This window comes from Branchiostoma floridae, chromosome 11, assembly GCF_000003815.2.
Source record: "Branchiostoma floridae strain S238N-H82 chromosome 11, Bfl_VNyyK, whole genome shotgun sequence".
NCBI classification, from domain to species: Eukaryota; Metazoa; Chordata; class Leptocardii; order Amphioxiformes; family Branchiostomatidae; genus Branchiostoma; species Branchiostoma floridae.
Window position 1 is genome coordinate 3,613,553 of NC_049989.1, and position 13,242 is coordinate 3,626,794.

The following is a 13,242-nucleotide window of genomic DNA, read 5'->3' on the forward strand; positions in this document are numbered from 1 at the left end:
CAAGTCCTGCTAAAAACATAATATCGTAATGGAACACACCGCGGAATTGCACGGAGAATGGACGCGTGGTTGGAAGGGGGTGCACTATACCGGCCGAACGAAACACGGCACAATTAACTGCCGCTATGTACCTTTATACATCCTCTGTTGTTCCTTTCTTTCCTGTTAGGCCACGTTGATTTGATTATATGGATGACATCCTCTGGGAACTCCAAAACTGATGCGAGCGAGCGAATAAAAAAAAAGTTTGGCCAAAAAAAAAAGTTGCCTTCAGTATGAAATCAAAGTGGCCAGGAAGGTTGAACATAGGACTAAACACACATAGTATGGTATACCAACAGTTAGGTGGGTGTAGGGACCAGTACATCATACGGGTGCAAAACATTTTTTATTCTTCTTGGACCAATCCGAAAAAAAAAGACCTGAAAAAAAATCAGAGGAACAGGTTTCGCCAATTACAAAATGGACACACTATGTCGGCAGCCATTTGGGGTCTTACCGGGGGCCAAGAAGGCAACAAGAGCAAAGTCAAGTAGAGTTTATAGTCAATTGTACCAAGTACAGAGACAGTGAGTTAGTCTTTATTACATGGAGATGGGATTTTAAAATGCCAGTGGGAGTCCAATAATCCACCAAACAGATTCCTTTGTAGCAAATTTGACCAATTACCATTGTTTTGAGTATTGCCAGTTCTCAAGTTTAAATTTCCACAGACAATAAGGTTCAGGTCCGGACCTGGAAATGATACTCTGGACCTGAATTTTCTGTACTGGTACCTCCCCCTACCAACAACATATTTCTTTTCTTTCTGTCCTTTCACATCTTATTCTTTGACTTTAGATTTATTTTGGCATATTATGGCATTAGTTATCTGTTTTCTGATACTTTTTTTCAATTTACGGAATATTTGTGCTCATTTTACAGCTGCTTTGCACAATTTATTGTGTGGTCGAAAACGTTTTTTTTTTTGGAAACGGCCGAAAATTGGTGCGAGCGCGGATGTCATCCATATAATCAAATCAACATGGCCTTAGTAGTTGCACAAAACAAAAATCTGCATGAGCATACAAAAAGTCATGAGAAAATGGGCGTATACTGACAAGAATTTTCATTTAATTTTGGTCCGTCACAACCGCTATGACGTAAAACTTTACTGCTGGCGTAGCATTAAAAATGGCGGGAAAATGGCGGCGAACGTTCAATTTGACCCATTCAGCCGTAGATCCAGGCGATAATGCAACGGTTCCTCACACTTTTACACGAGTTGTAGGTCACCAAATTCAAGATTGCTGTTGAATCATGCTCGTCTTGTGCCGTGAGCACATGTGATTATTATCTACAAATCTGGCGATGAACGTGACAGTGTGTTTGTCCCACGACGAGCTCGCCTGCCCCAAAAATGACCTGAAAACTTTTGGCCTTGTCGTCTTCGAATGCATTGTTATCGATGCTTTGTAAATGATGTATTGGACACCTAGATGTCTGAAGTATGCATACCTCAGAAATAACTATTGTTGCATGTGTAGATCTCTTTAAGTTCCACTATTTTTAATCGACCGGTATAAGGCTTATGACCGGTATTATGCCAATGCATGTTATTATACAGAGTTCTTAAATGTTGTGTGATTTCTTTCTGTTTCAGGGGTCCCAGTCGATGTAAACCATTTGTGTTCAATAGTCAACATGGGTTCTTCACTCAACGTTGAACAACACAAGCTCGATCAAATGTGCTCCTCATTATGCCAAGCAAATAAGCACTTTGAAGAAAGACCATTCAAATCAGAGGGATATTGTTACTTCATAGGACCATTTGTGCTTGTATTTTGATCATTACTGTATCATTCATTTATTGGTTAATGAAACGAATTTCAGTTGTTTTGGTCTTCTCAATTCTAAGTAACTTCTTGATCTATTTTACAAGTGATGGTTGTAATGTCTTGGTATTTTTTGTAGTTGTTATTACAATGCTTTACTATGCTTGCACTGTTTAAAAACTTACTATATGATAGTGCAGGTTTAAGTCCTTTTGACAAGTTTTGTAGTCGGAATGCAAAATTATTTCATCATATTACTCAAAATAATCAGAATAGAGTGATACTCTTCCTGTAACTCTTGTGACTCACCATTAAACCACACTTATTTAAACTGCTATAGTAGGACTCAGTGTTTTTGCTTAATTTTGCTGCTGTTTAAAGAGTAAGTAGTTTTTATTTTGCAGTGTGCCATGTCTGTTATGCCACATGGCAGTCATGCCACAACTCAGAGCAGTTTCTTACCTATGGTTCTATTCTGCTCAAGGGAAGTTGGTCAAGGCACTCGTTATTGTATGTACATTGTACAAATGTACATGCACCAACCTACTATCAAATAGTTCAGGGTTTGATATTGACTTCTAACAACATTTAAGGTCACACCGCAGAAAGTTATGTTTCCACATTGGGTCAGGCAGCTGAAGAAGACACTTCCGAAGAGTCCAAATTTTAGTCGAACAGTTTATCTTTTCATGATCCATGGTAGTCTGTGTAACAGACCGCTGTCCAGGGCTGTAACTGGCCCTTCAGGGGCCGGCGAATGTTTGAATTCTAGGGCGCCGGCAGATGTTTGGCGGGCTGCTATAAGCGAGATTTAATCATGCTAGATCCATGGGGCCTAACTTGTTTGGACACACCATGACACAGAACACCAGTTCCCTTTGGGAATTTTTTAATGTAGCATTTCTGGCATAACTTGGAATGTCCCTCCAAATAGTACAAACATGAACTGGCAGAACTTAAGTTTGTAGTCCAGATATCTAATGTACACGTGAGTTTACTTCTCATATAAGGAACAGCAAAGATGGTATACATAACTTTTAACTTTCCAGTCAAACTATTTTTTCTTCTTCCATAGTTGTACATTTCTAGTAGTTTTCTTATGCAGTTACCCCCTGGTTGATGCTATCCGAATATGGTTACACTGTACCATGTTTATTCAATCTGTTCAAGGCCTGTGATATAGGATAGGTAAAGCTCATGTTTCCCAGACGTAACAGGGTTGGACAAGTTTTCTAAAATTCACTTCTCCTATCGGGCAAGTACCTGAAAAATGTACTAGCCCGAACCAACTTTTCACTCGCCCAAAATTTGAATAACATTTTCTTATGTATTTTCACTTTCAGCAATGGAATTCTTTTATTATTGGTGATTTGGCTCTATTTTTCTGTGTTTACCAATGCATCATCAAAATCTCATTCCTGGAAAAATCTTGCCCGATCGGGCAAGTGGGGTTAAGGCATGCACTTGCCCGATCAGCACTTTCACTTGCCCGGGACGATAGGGCTAGTTGACTTGTCCAGCCCTGCGTAAGTCACAGCATTAGTTGGGGTAAACGGTGGTACCATCTTCACCTGATGGTGAAGTTCAATAAACCTCTCGAAGCAGAGGTGAGGCTCAAAATTGTTTACAGTATCTTTTCAGCCATTTTTGTCAGGATTTCTGTTTGTCAGTTTTTTTTTGTCTGCCTAAAAAGATGCCCCAAACAAGCCAGAGCATAACCCCTTCTTGGAGAGCACAGCAAATCATCTATGGCAAAGACAGATGACACAGTTTGTGTACCAAAGATGACTGCCTCAGGGCAGAAAAGGGTTTAGCAGGCAAGGTGCAGTTAGGCCTAGGAAAAAAAATACTTCGTTTCCTGTTCAAGTACCTACCCTAGAAAAAACTGCCACCCTAGACTTTTTTTGGGGGTTGGCAGTGAAGTCACATAGCTTCCAGTTACAATTTGCATTTAGCCTGCTTCCTATTGGACTAAAAACACTGTCCTGTCTCTCTTGGCTTGATAAATGTATCTCTTTTGCAAAAAAATAAAGTTTGGCATTGAAAGACGAGTGCATTTCAGTTGTCTTTGTTAAACTGTATTGTAATATGTATCACTAGAGTTTTGACCAGACTAATAAAAAGATACTAGAAAAAAAGATAATCCCTACGTACCGACCGACCCTAATTTTTTTCAGGACTGGAACAGGAAACACAATTAACATTTTCTCCTATGCCTTATGCCCCAGCTTGCCCATGGGAAGCACCAGGTTACATTTTTTCCCTAGGCCTAATATCTCAGTTGTCCATAAAACCGTTCTATCTGTGCCAGGTGGTGTGATGAAGTGGGGAGATGGCTGGAAGGTCCCATTGGTGTGGTGCCTTCCATGTTCCTAAAGAAGGAAAAAGTATAATGACAACCATTATTTAACTGATGGGGATTTAAAAAAGCGTTAGCATGTTATTGGGAAGGCTAAACAAAGCCTAGTCTGTGTAACACAAACTCCGCTGTCCAGGGCTGTAACCAGCCCTTCCCCGCCGGCGGATGTTGGGTGGGTTGTTATAAATAATCTTTATTGACACGACAAAAGTACAGCGACTTTCGTAAGGTCTACATGTATAACAACTACTTACAGTACAACTAAACACATATATATGGATATCTATAGGTATGGATACATCAACATAAAGGGTTTAGCATGTCATTTACACTATTGGTTCTACGGTATAAACAATCGTGGATATATTTGCCTACTTGTACACAATGTGGATTATCGCTTCCCAGAATGTACTTGAATTTATCTATCGAACAGAGAGTAGCAAAGTCTTTAGAGGAAGCGGAAAGTAATGTGAACAGCTCTGTGCGTTTATCATCATATCGAGAACATTCCATAACGAAGTGACGTTCGTCTTCGATCTCATTTGGGCAGAATGGACAAAACCTCTGGTCACGGGGAATTTTAGAATATATTAAAGCGAGATTTAAAATCAGGCTAAACAAAGCCATGAATTGCTACGCATTCGGATGTCATCCACATAATCAAATCAACATGGTTTAACAGTGTATTCAAATAACTACGGACGCACCAACATAATCAAATACTCACTGAAAACAAAAGGTCCACACAGCCAGCAAATGGTTTACTAAACTCACATGAGGTCCCTACCTGAAGTTTCCTCTGATGTCAGCCTATACTCCATGCTTCAGCCCACAAATCTTCCAAATGTTGGTGCACAGCCTGTATAGAAAGATGCAATTGTTTGCTGATTAGATGTGAAGATAAAGGCATGGTTAGAAATCGTTCCAAAGATATTAGGCATATAGATGAAGATAAAATTTCTTTCTTCAAAGAATTGCTACTTGTGATGGGCAATACTAGTCAGGATAGGTCTGCTACCATATTCTGCAAGCAATGATTTGGCTCTGTGTTTTTTTTTCCCCGTGTTTTAGGTGTTTTTATCGGGCTTTCTATTTTGCACCGTTTTCTTGATGGTTTGGTCGGGAGACATAAAGAAAACAGTACATTATAGAAAACCCGATAAAAACGCCTGAAACACGTGAAAAAAACAGCCTGAGCCGAACTGAGCCGAACCTTTGCTTGGAGACTACAGTGTAGAAGCCAGTTAATGATAGCGCATCGGATAACCGCACACTTTGGCCAATTGCACTGAATCACAAAATCACAAACCGGCTCCTATTCACTACATTGTAAGTGACTTCGCTTATCTGCACGGAAATTCAAACCTGTCGTCAAATTGACTGAAAATGCGTGCTGAAATCAGCATACGCGTTAAAGATAGGCCGATATGTACTGCTCCCCTACCTCTCTGTGAGAACAACCCTTAGTCTCTCACACAGGATGGGGTACTGTTATTACCTACCTCTCTGTGAGAAGAGTCCGAGTCTCTCACACAGGATGGGGTACTGTTATTACCTACCTCTCTGTGAGAACAACCCGAGTCTCTCACACAGGATGGGGTACTGTTATTACCTACCTCTCTGTGAGAAGAGTCCGAGTCTCTCACACAGGATGGGGTACTGTTATTACCTACCTCTCTGTGAGAAGAGCCCGAGTCTCTCACACAGGATGGGGTGCTGTTATTACCTACCTCTCTGTGAGAAGAGCCCGAGTCTCTCACACAGGATGGGGTACTGTTATTACCTACCTCTCTGTGAGAAGAGCCCGAGTCTCTCACACAGGATGGGGTACTGTTTGCAGATCCGGCCGGGCATGATGCAGGCTGTCCTGGTGGCCGCCGTGGCTGGCTGGTCCCGAATGTACACTTTGTGTGGAGCAGAATTGACGTCTGACTGCACCAAACAAGACAAAAACAAGAATAAGACCTACGTAATAGTTAAAGTATGGACGGAGCTACTTTACATGGATTTGGTATAGCCCCGCCCTCCCCAAGATTTATTTGGCATCCCTAGGGCGGAGTTATGTTCTACGTCACATTTCCAAACCGTGGACCGGTCGGGCAGCTATCGAGAACGAAAAGTATGATATAAAAGACACCACAGTATACAAGACGTAAAGAGTTGCATTATTTGTGTATATATTTACGTATGACGTTATATTTCAATTTTTCGTTTCCAAAAACAGCCCGGCCGGCCACGGTTTGGAAATGTAACGTTCGCCTAAACGGCCATCCTCTACCTGTTATTTCTTTTCAAGAAAGCTCTTTTGATTTTGTCTTCGTACATGGGACCGACGACTTACAACGTTCAATAGCTGCAGTTACCAGTGGCGCGTATACAATGTACATTGAATACACCTGTAGATTTTGGGACCTCAAACGGAAAGGTTGACTTTCACTCCCCCTCCCCTAACCTGACGATCCAGAAGTCTCATTGCTAACCAGTTGACTTTTTGTTACGCCATGAAAAACGGAGATGTAGTTTTGGGTGTGTCTGTCTGCTGGTCTGTCTGTGAAGCTGACCTATCGGCTACCGGAGGCCAAATACACTCATAGGCTGGCTTCACTCCTCTGCCAGCTTTTGATACTATCTTACGCTACCGTAGGATCTGTTTTGAGAGTAGCTTACAGCTAGTTGTGCAAAGATTCGGTTCGACAGATCGTTCAGTGTAACATAATCAGCTGTCGCTGCGCCGCGTTTCATATGGCGGTAGTGCCAGCTAACTGCAGCTAAGAACAAATCAGTAGATGGCTACCGCTTGTCCGTATCTGCGACCTGTAGTTCAATTCTGTACTGGAGAATTCGGTCAAGGATCAGGTAAACAAGGCCCTTGTTATCAGTGGCCTTTTTATTTGTACAGTCAAACCTGTATTAGGGGCCACCTCTACAGAGGGGCCACCTGTCCATAGTGGCCACTTTTTGTCGGTCCCTAGGTGGCAACGTGTAGATAAAATACCCAAGGGACCGACAAAAAGTGGCCACTATGGACAGGTGGCCCCTCTGTAGAGGTGGCCCCTAATACAGGTTTGACTGTATTGTACATATGCTATGTGTAACAGTGGGGTTCAAGCGCCGCCAAAAGACTGACCATGACAAAGGTCCATGCCCGGGTTTGGATCCTGGGAGCCAGGAGACTGTTTGATATTGATGTTGATAAACAAAGACACCATTAACGTTATCATTGCCCTGCAGTGGACATCAAACATGTTTATCAAACTATTTTTAGTTCATCACTTATCTTTATCATGTGTTGACAGAAGGTAATTAAGTTGGAATAACCTAAAGAGGGGGACCGTTACATAAAATGTCTGTCTTGATTTATTAGTTGTTGTTGATGTATCAGTAACGTACTAGTGGCATGTAAATTTCACGCAGTGGCACGCAAAGTTCACGTGATGAAGGCGTGATAACGGTACATCATACATGACGTCTCCAGGTTATTTGTTGTTACGGCTTCAGGACTGTCGCTGGATGCAAATCAATTTCAATTTGCTTTGTTTGAAAGAGAGAAATCAAAGGAGAGTCATGACTAATTGTCTTACTTGTGTCGTTCTCTATTACTCAAGACAACTTGTGTGTCACCTTGTCAGACATTTGTACAGAACACAAAGTGGACGATACAAATTTTCTTACATTTTGTGTATTTTTTGGTCTTCTAAGTCATAGTAAGTAAGTAAGTCATAGTTTAGAAATCCATACATAGAGGCTTGCGATAAAAGGGACGTTTAGAATACAATGCAAAAATTCAGTTTCTCCATTCGAAACGGAAAAAACGAGTCCCTCTGTTCCTTCCGTCTTTCCCATTGAGCTAAAAGTTATCACATTGTCAGCAGCCAGTCTAAAGACACGCAATCCACCCAGACAATTAAAAGCAGAATCCGTTTTCCAGACACAGATGCAACTGGCAGGCAGGGACAAGAAGAGTTGGAAGAAAAAAACACTTTGTTTGTGTAAGGCGTAGCTGTATACCCAAGGACAGCGTAATCTCCTTCGAAGAATTCGGAACGTTTTTTGAAGGAGCTCTGATTCGCGGTTTTCAATATACGAGGGGTGATCAATAATAAGCACAACTCAGATTTCGGAGCATAGATGTCAAGTATAAAGTCTTAAATGAATGTGTACCAAAATTCAAATTATTGTGACCATTACTTTGCAGGCGACACCCAGTAACGTTAGGTAAGGGAGAAGGAAAAAAAAATCGTGGACAATTGAGATGCGACCTGAGGTGTGCGCGTCAATTTGCGCTGCTGGAAGTCAGACACTCACTTTTTTCTGCTTGAATTAGGAAGAGAATCAGTATCAAACATTTTGACAATGTCTTTTGTTAATGACAAATAATTTACAGTATGGGGAACTCGACCCACACATGTCTGATCACAGTTCACCCTTGTTTTCTCGCCACTTACCTTCCGATTTGCAAACAAAAACGAATGCCCGGAAAGTAATGACTGCAATGATTTGAAATTTGGGGGATTTTGATAAAAGACTTCATACTACGAAGTTGTGCCTCAAAATTTGAGTTGCGCTTATTATTTCTGGATGAGGCCGAGAACTTATTGATCACCCCTCGTAGGATAAGGTTTTCTTTGTCGGGAAAGGGAGTTTTACCGCAACTCGAAAACTCCCTTCCCCGGCATAGAGAACATCAGCCTATGATGAAAAACCGCGAATCAGCGCTCCCCCTGAAAATAATCGCCGCCGCTTCCGAAGTCTGCCAAGGAGTCTACGGACAATGTAGATGTACAATAGTGCAACTTACCGAGCTTTCAGGCGGAAAACCGAAGAGTTCTTCTTGCAAATAGATGGGGCTGCCGCTCACCACTGTCCCCAGCCCGGCAACTAGCAAAAACACGGCTACCAACATGGTTCTGATCGCAGGTGTTTCAATTGTCCCTCTTGTTGTTGATAAATAGAAGCCCTACTTGCACTTTACACCGTTGGTCCGTGCGAAGAAGTCCCGGAGTGTAGCTTCTTGTCGAGGTCCGTTTGCTGATAGTAAATAAACTAAGATATCGCCGTCGTTAATGATTCAACTAGCTTGAAACTACCCCACGACGCTACCCACAGACGGTTAACCTAGGAAATAGCGAACATTACCAGGTGAGGACCTGGGCCGTACCTTTATAGCTGGTCGCCGATGCCCTGGCGAAGCAAGAAGACATGGGCGTAGCGGCGCCGTTGTGTTTTGCCACCAGCCATAACTGGTGATTTGAAGTTTCTGTAATGTGGGGCTGTGGTAATTTGGAAAGCGTTGCCGCCTTCAATTTTCTCCTTTTAAGGTAGTTCAGCGGTGGCTTCAAAAGGAAAGTGTCGAACGCTGCGGGGTTGTAGGGCGGGAGAGTCCGCCTTATCTGCGGTTCGTTTCCTCCATCCCCCGCTCACGCCACCATCATTCCCATCCCACCTGCAATGATTTACCGCTTCTTCTGAAACGACGTCAGGTCGAACGACAATTTTGACGCACACAACTCCACGTGCGCGTCACTTAACAACCATGCCTTCAAATTTAGGAAACGATTCCAATATCTATAGTACTCCACTTTACGAGACCCTTACTGAAGGAGGGGGTGTAAAAACTTTGTGGGCTGTCAACTTGCCTTGTGTTGCCTTCAAAACTTCCCTAGTTACAAGAATAAAACAACACAACTGGACAAAGTATGAAAGTTAGACGGACTTTTTGGATGGCATCCCGGCATTTTCGTCGGTGATCTGAAAAGTTAACTTATTCAGAAAAAAGTTGTCTTCAAAGGCAAAAAAAAGCTGCTAGGGGACCCAACCCTACACCACCCCTTCCTTATATCGAAAGCTATTTGGAACCAACAAACCAAGACCATAGTATGTCAAGGTCAAAAGATACAAAAAGAGTGCTGCTTCAGTACCAAGGTCAAACACAAACACACGCAGACACACACACTGACACACTGACACACCTCCATTTTAACAGGAAGGTAATTGGTTTATCGTAAAGCACATGAATGAAATAAAATTGTATCAATGCTACGTGGGAGTAATTGCAAACACTTTGAAGAACATATGCTTTTATCACCCGTTAGTTCATATCAATTCTAATTCGTGTCAATCAACTCTCTTAATGCTACAATGATAAGCCCATGAAGCGCCTCCGCAGATGAAAGACAAATTTACAATTACATACAATACAACTTTCAAAGAGTTCTATATGTTCTACTTATTTGTTGGAGATGAAATTGTTGTTGGCAGGGCATTTCGTTAACGTAGGAGGAAAGAAAGGAACTGGGCATATCATAGCACAAGGCAGCACAGCACAGCACAGCACAGCATAAGACAGTACTATGCAGCACAGCAGCACATCATTATGATAGTAGAACATAGCGCAGCACAAGAGACCGCAGCAAAGACAGCGCGGTATAATACTATACAATATACATCATTAGATATCGAATCACAGCATACCATAGCATAGCACAAGACGTGTAGCTCAATATAGCAGAAACGGTGCAACAACAAAGAAAATAGCCTGCCCTCTATACCAAACGGACCACCCCTTCGACAGGCTTGTATTTGGTTTATCCTGTCTATTGCGTGTGTGTCAGGTATTTCCAGTGTCTGACCCGGCAGCCAAGTGCACGGTCGTCTGTCTCACACACCAGGGCGACCTCTGCCTCCCGTGTGAAGAACAGTTCGACAGTATGGCAAAGATTTTAAGCACCTTAAACCCAACACAGAAACTGGTCAAATTCAAAAATATGTGTTTGGCTATGTACTTTCATCGATCAAGATTGCGTTTTCCACATGTTTGTAGATAGGACAAGAAAAAACTTTAAAGAGTTGTGACTGGGTTGTTAGTAATAACATACCGTTTTGTAGGCGTTTGGCAACGAAGAAAAATGTCTCCGTTTTAGGAGAGACGTTAGTCAAAATGCAAGACGTTCTTAACCTAAAAGCAAACCAGTGTTTCATGTCAGCCAAGGCTATTTGGAGCGTTATGAAGATAGTGATTCATTGTAGGTATCCTGGATCTGCTAATAGGGCGATCTGATGGCATGTCGACCCCATTTACAGATGCTTATCGGATGGAATTTAGCGTAATGTGTAGGGGCGCTTCTGAACTTCGCACATGACCCTGCTGAAGTCAATTTAAAATGCAATTCCGATAAACCCCATACAGACCCTCTGTCGAGGAGTCAGGAAATACCTAACCATAGCCCAGCCACATAGTACTTGTCAGGTTCAAGTTTCCAGCCTTCTGATAAAGTGTGCATTTCCCACGCGTTAGGCCATACTGATTTGTTTACATGGATGGTGTCATCTGGGCACCCGAAAACTGATTCGAGCGTGCAAAAAATGGGCAAATTGTTTTCATTATGAAAAATCTCAAGAAGGTGGTGGAACAAATGAGAGAACATACAGACCACGGTAAACTTAACAACAAATTCCTTGTTTCTTTTATCATTCATTCATATCTCCTTTGATTTTCGGAGAATCTACTCATCAATATTCGTTTTCCGACGGTTGCTTGCAATTTACGGCACATACATGTAAAGCTATATCCTCATTTTGCAGCTTTTTTTTGTGCAATTTATAGTGTGGTCGCAAACTTTTTTTGGGGAAAACGGACGAAAACTCATGTGCTCGTGGACGTCATCCTTATAATCAAGCAGCGTCCCTAGATACTAACTTTTATCAGCCCAGCTACCGAGCAGTGTCGGGGTTTTAGACCTCTCTCCACGCAGAGCTCAGGCTCTGACATATTTGGACTGTTTTGAGGTCTTTTTAGGCGTTATTTTTGTGGAGCTGGCGGACGAAACGAAAACATGGCAAGACAGCTCCACAGAAATAGAAATACAAAGTTCCCAGAACGTCAAAGCAATTCAAAGCCTAACCTCTGCTTGGAGAGTAGTTTTAGACTAGTATTAGACCTTCAACACACTTTGCGAGTCGACACATGTTTCAACTCTCCTGCAAGTGCAGGGGTCAAAACTGTTGACTCTTTCAGACCCCAAGTCTGGAGGTTAGAAGGATTATAGGATCTTTTAACGCAGTAAAATATTTCCGGGCGAAAGTCATTGATGATAGGGACATTAAGCCTTGTGTAACATTTCTTTTTAATTTTGTAATCTTGTTTGAGTACTAGTAATATTTTTGTATTTAGAGTGTTTCAACGGTGAAAGGAAGAACAAGTAATTGGTGGTCGAAAATGTCACCATTTTCATAATGCCAAAGCGGTTATAGAATTATTGTATAACGTTTGCTGTCCATTTCCCCCAACTAAGGACATGTCAATTTTACAAGTATACACGAGTATCGGAGTCTAGCATATAAGGTTCTGTTTCTGTGTTCAACGTAAGACTCCAAATCCGATTTAGGATGAAGGATAAGTTACCGCTAGTAGTGGTGCTGGTGTAAAAACACAGCTGTTGTCAACAGCCGTTCATTGCTAGCTAATTACGTTGTACACTAGCCATATTCCCATCCGTCTGCTTCAGACAGAATCCACATTGTGTAAGAAGCAGGATTCCTTCCTTTACTCCCAAGCACTAACAGGAAATCGGGACCAGCTGGCCGACAGATCCCTCACGCGTGTGTCTGCGACATTACACAATGTTCACTACCAGTCTATCAATCTCCGAGCAGATTTACCGGCGGCATGAGACAGCATTAAAGCCTAAAGGTGGTATCTCACTCACTTTGGGCACCAGCGCGGCACGGCGGGGTTCGTACATGACTCAACGAATTTCAGAGATGAAGAGCGAATCTTCGTACGTTTTGTGTATTTTGCGTACTACACATCTAACGTTACATATCTAAATTATTAAAAATCGCTAACATAACACAACAGTGCCGCAGCAAACGAACCCCGCAGTGCTGCACCGGTGCCCCAAGTGCAGTGAGAGTCCAACTTAAGACAGTAAGCCGACCAAGCAGTGGTCAATAGTCTTTAGCTTTGATGCTGTCTTATGCCACTGGTAAATCTTCTCGGCGATTACCAACCGTCAACTTTTGAGAGCTTGTTCTAAAGCTATGCATTATGGAACTCACCCATTCGTGCCT

The 13,242-nt window shown here is 42.2% G+C and overlaps 1 protein-coding gene across 1 annotated transcript in view; it reads left to right on the forward strand.

Annotated features, from left to right (window-relative positions):
* The window catches only part of LOC118426133 (THO complex subunit 5 homolog), a 14,764-nt gene extending 12,615 nt beyond the window's left edge, over positions 1-2,149 (forward strand). Inside the window, exon 16 of the mRNA XM_035835393.1 lies at positions 1,643-2,149. Coding sequence (XP_035691286.1) covers positions 1,643-1,706 — 64 coding nt within the window. The 3' untranslated portion in view covers positions 1,707-2,149. The remainder of the gene's footprint in view (positions 1-1,642) is intronic.
* Positions 2,150-13,242: the final 11,093 nt, after the last annotated feature.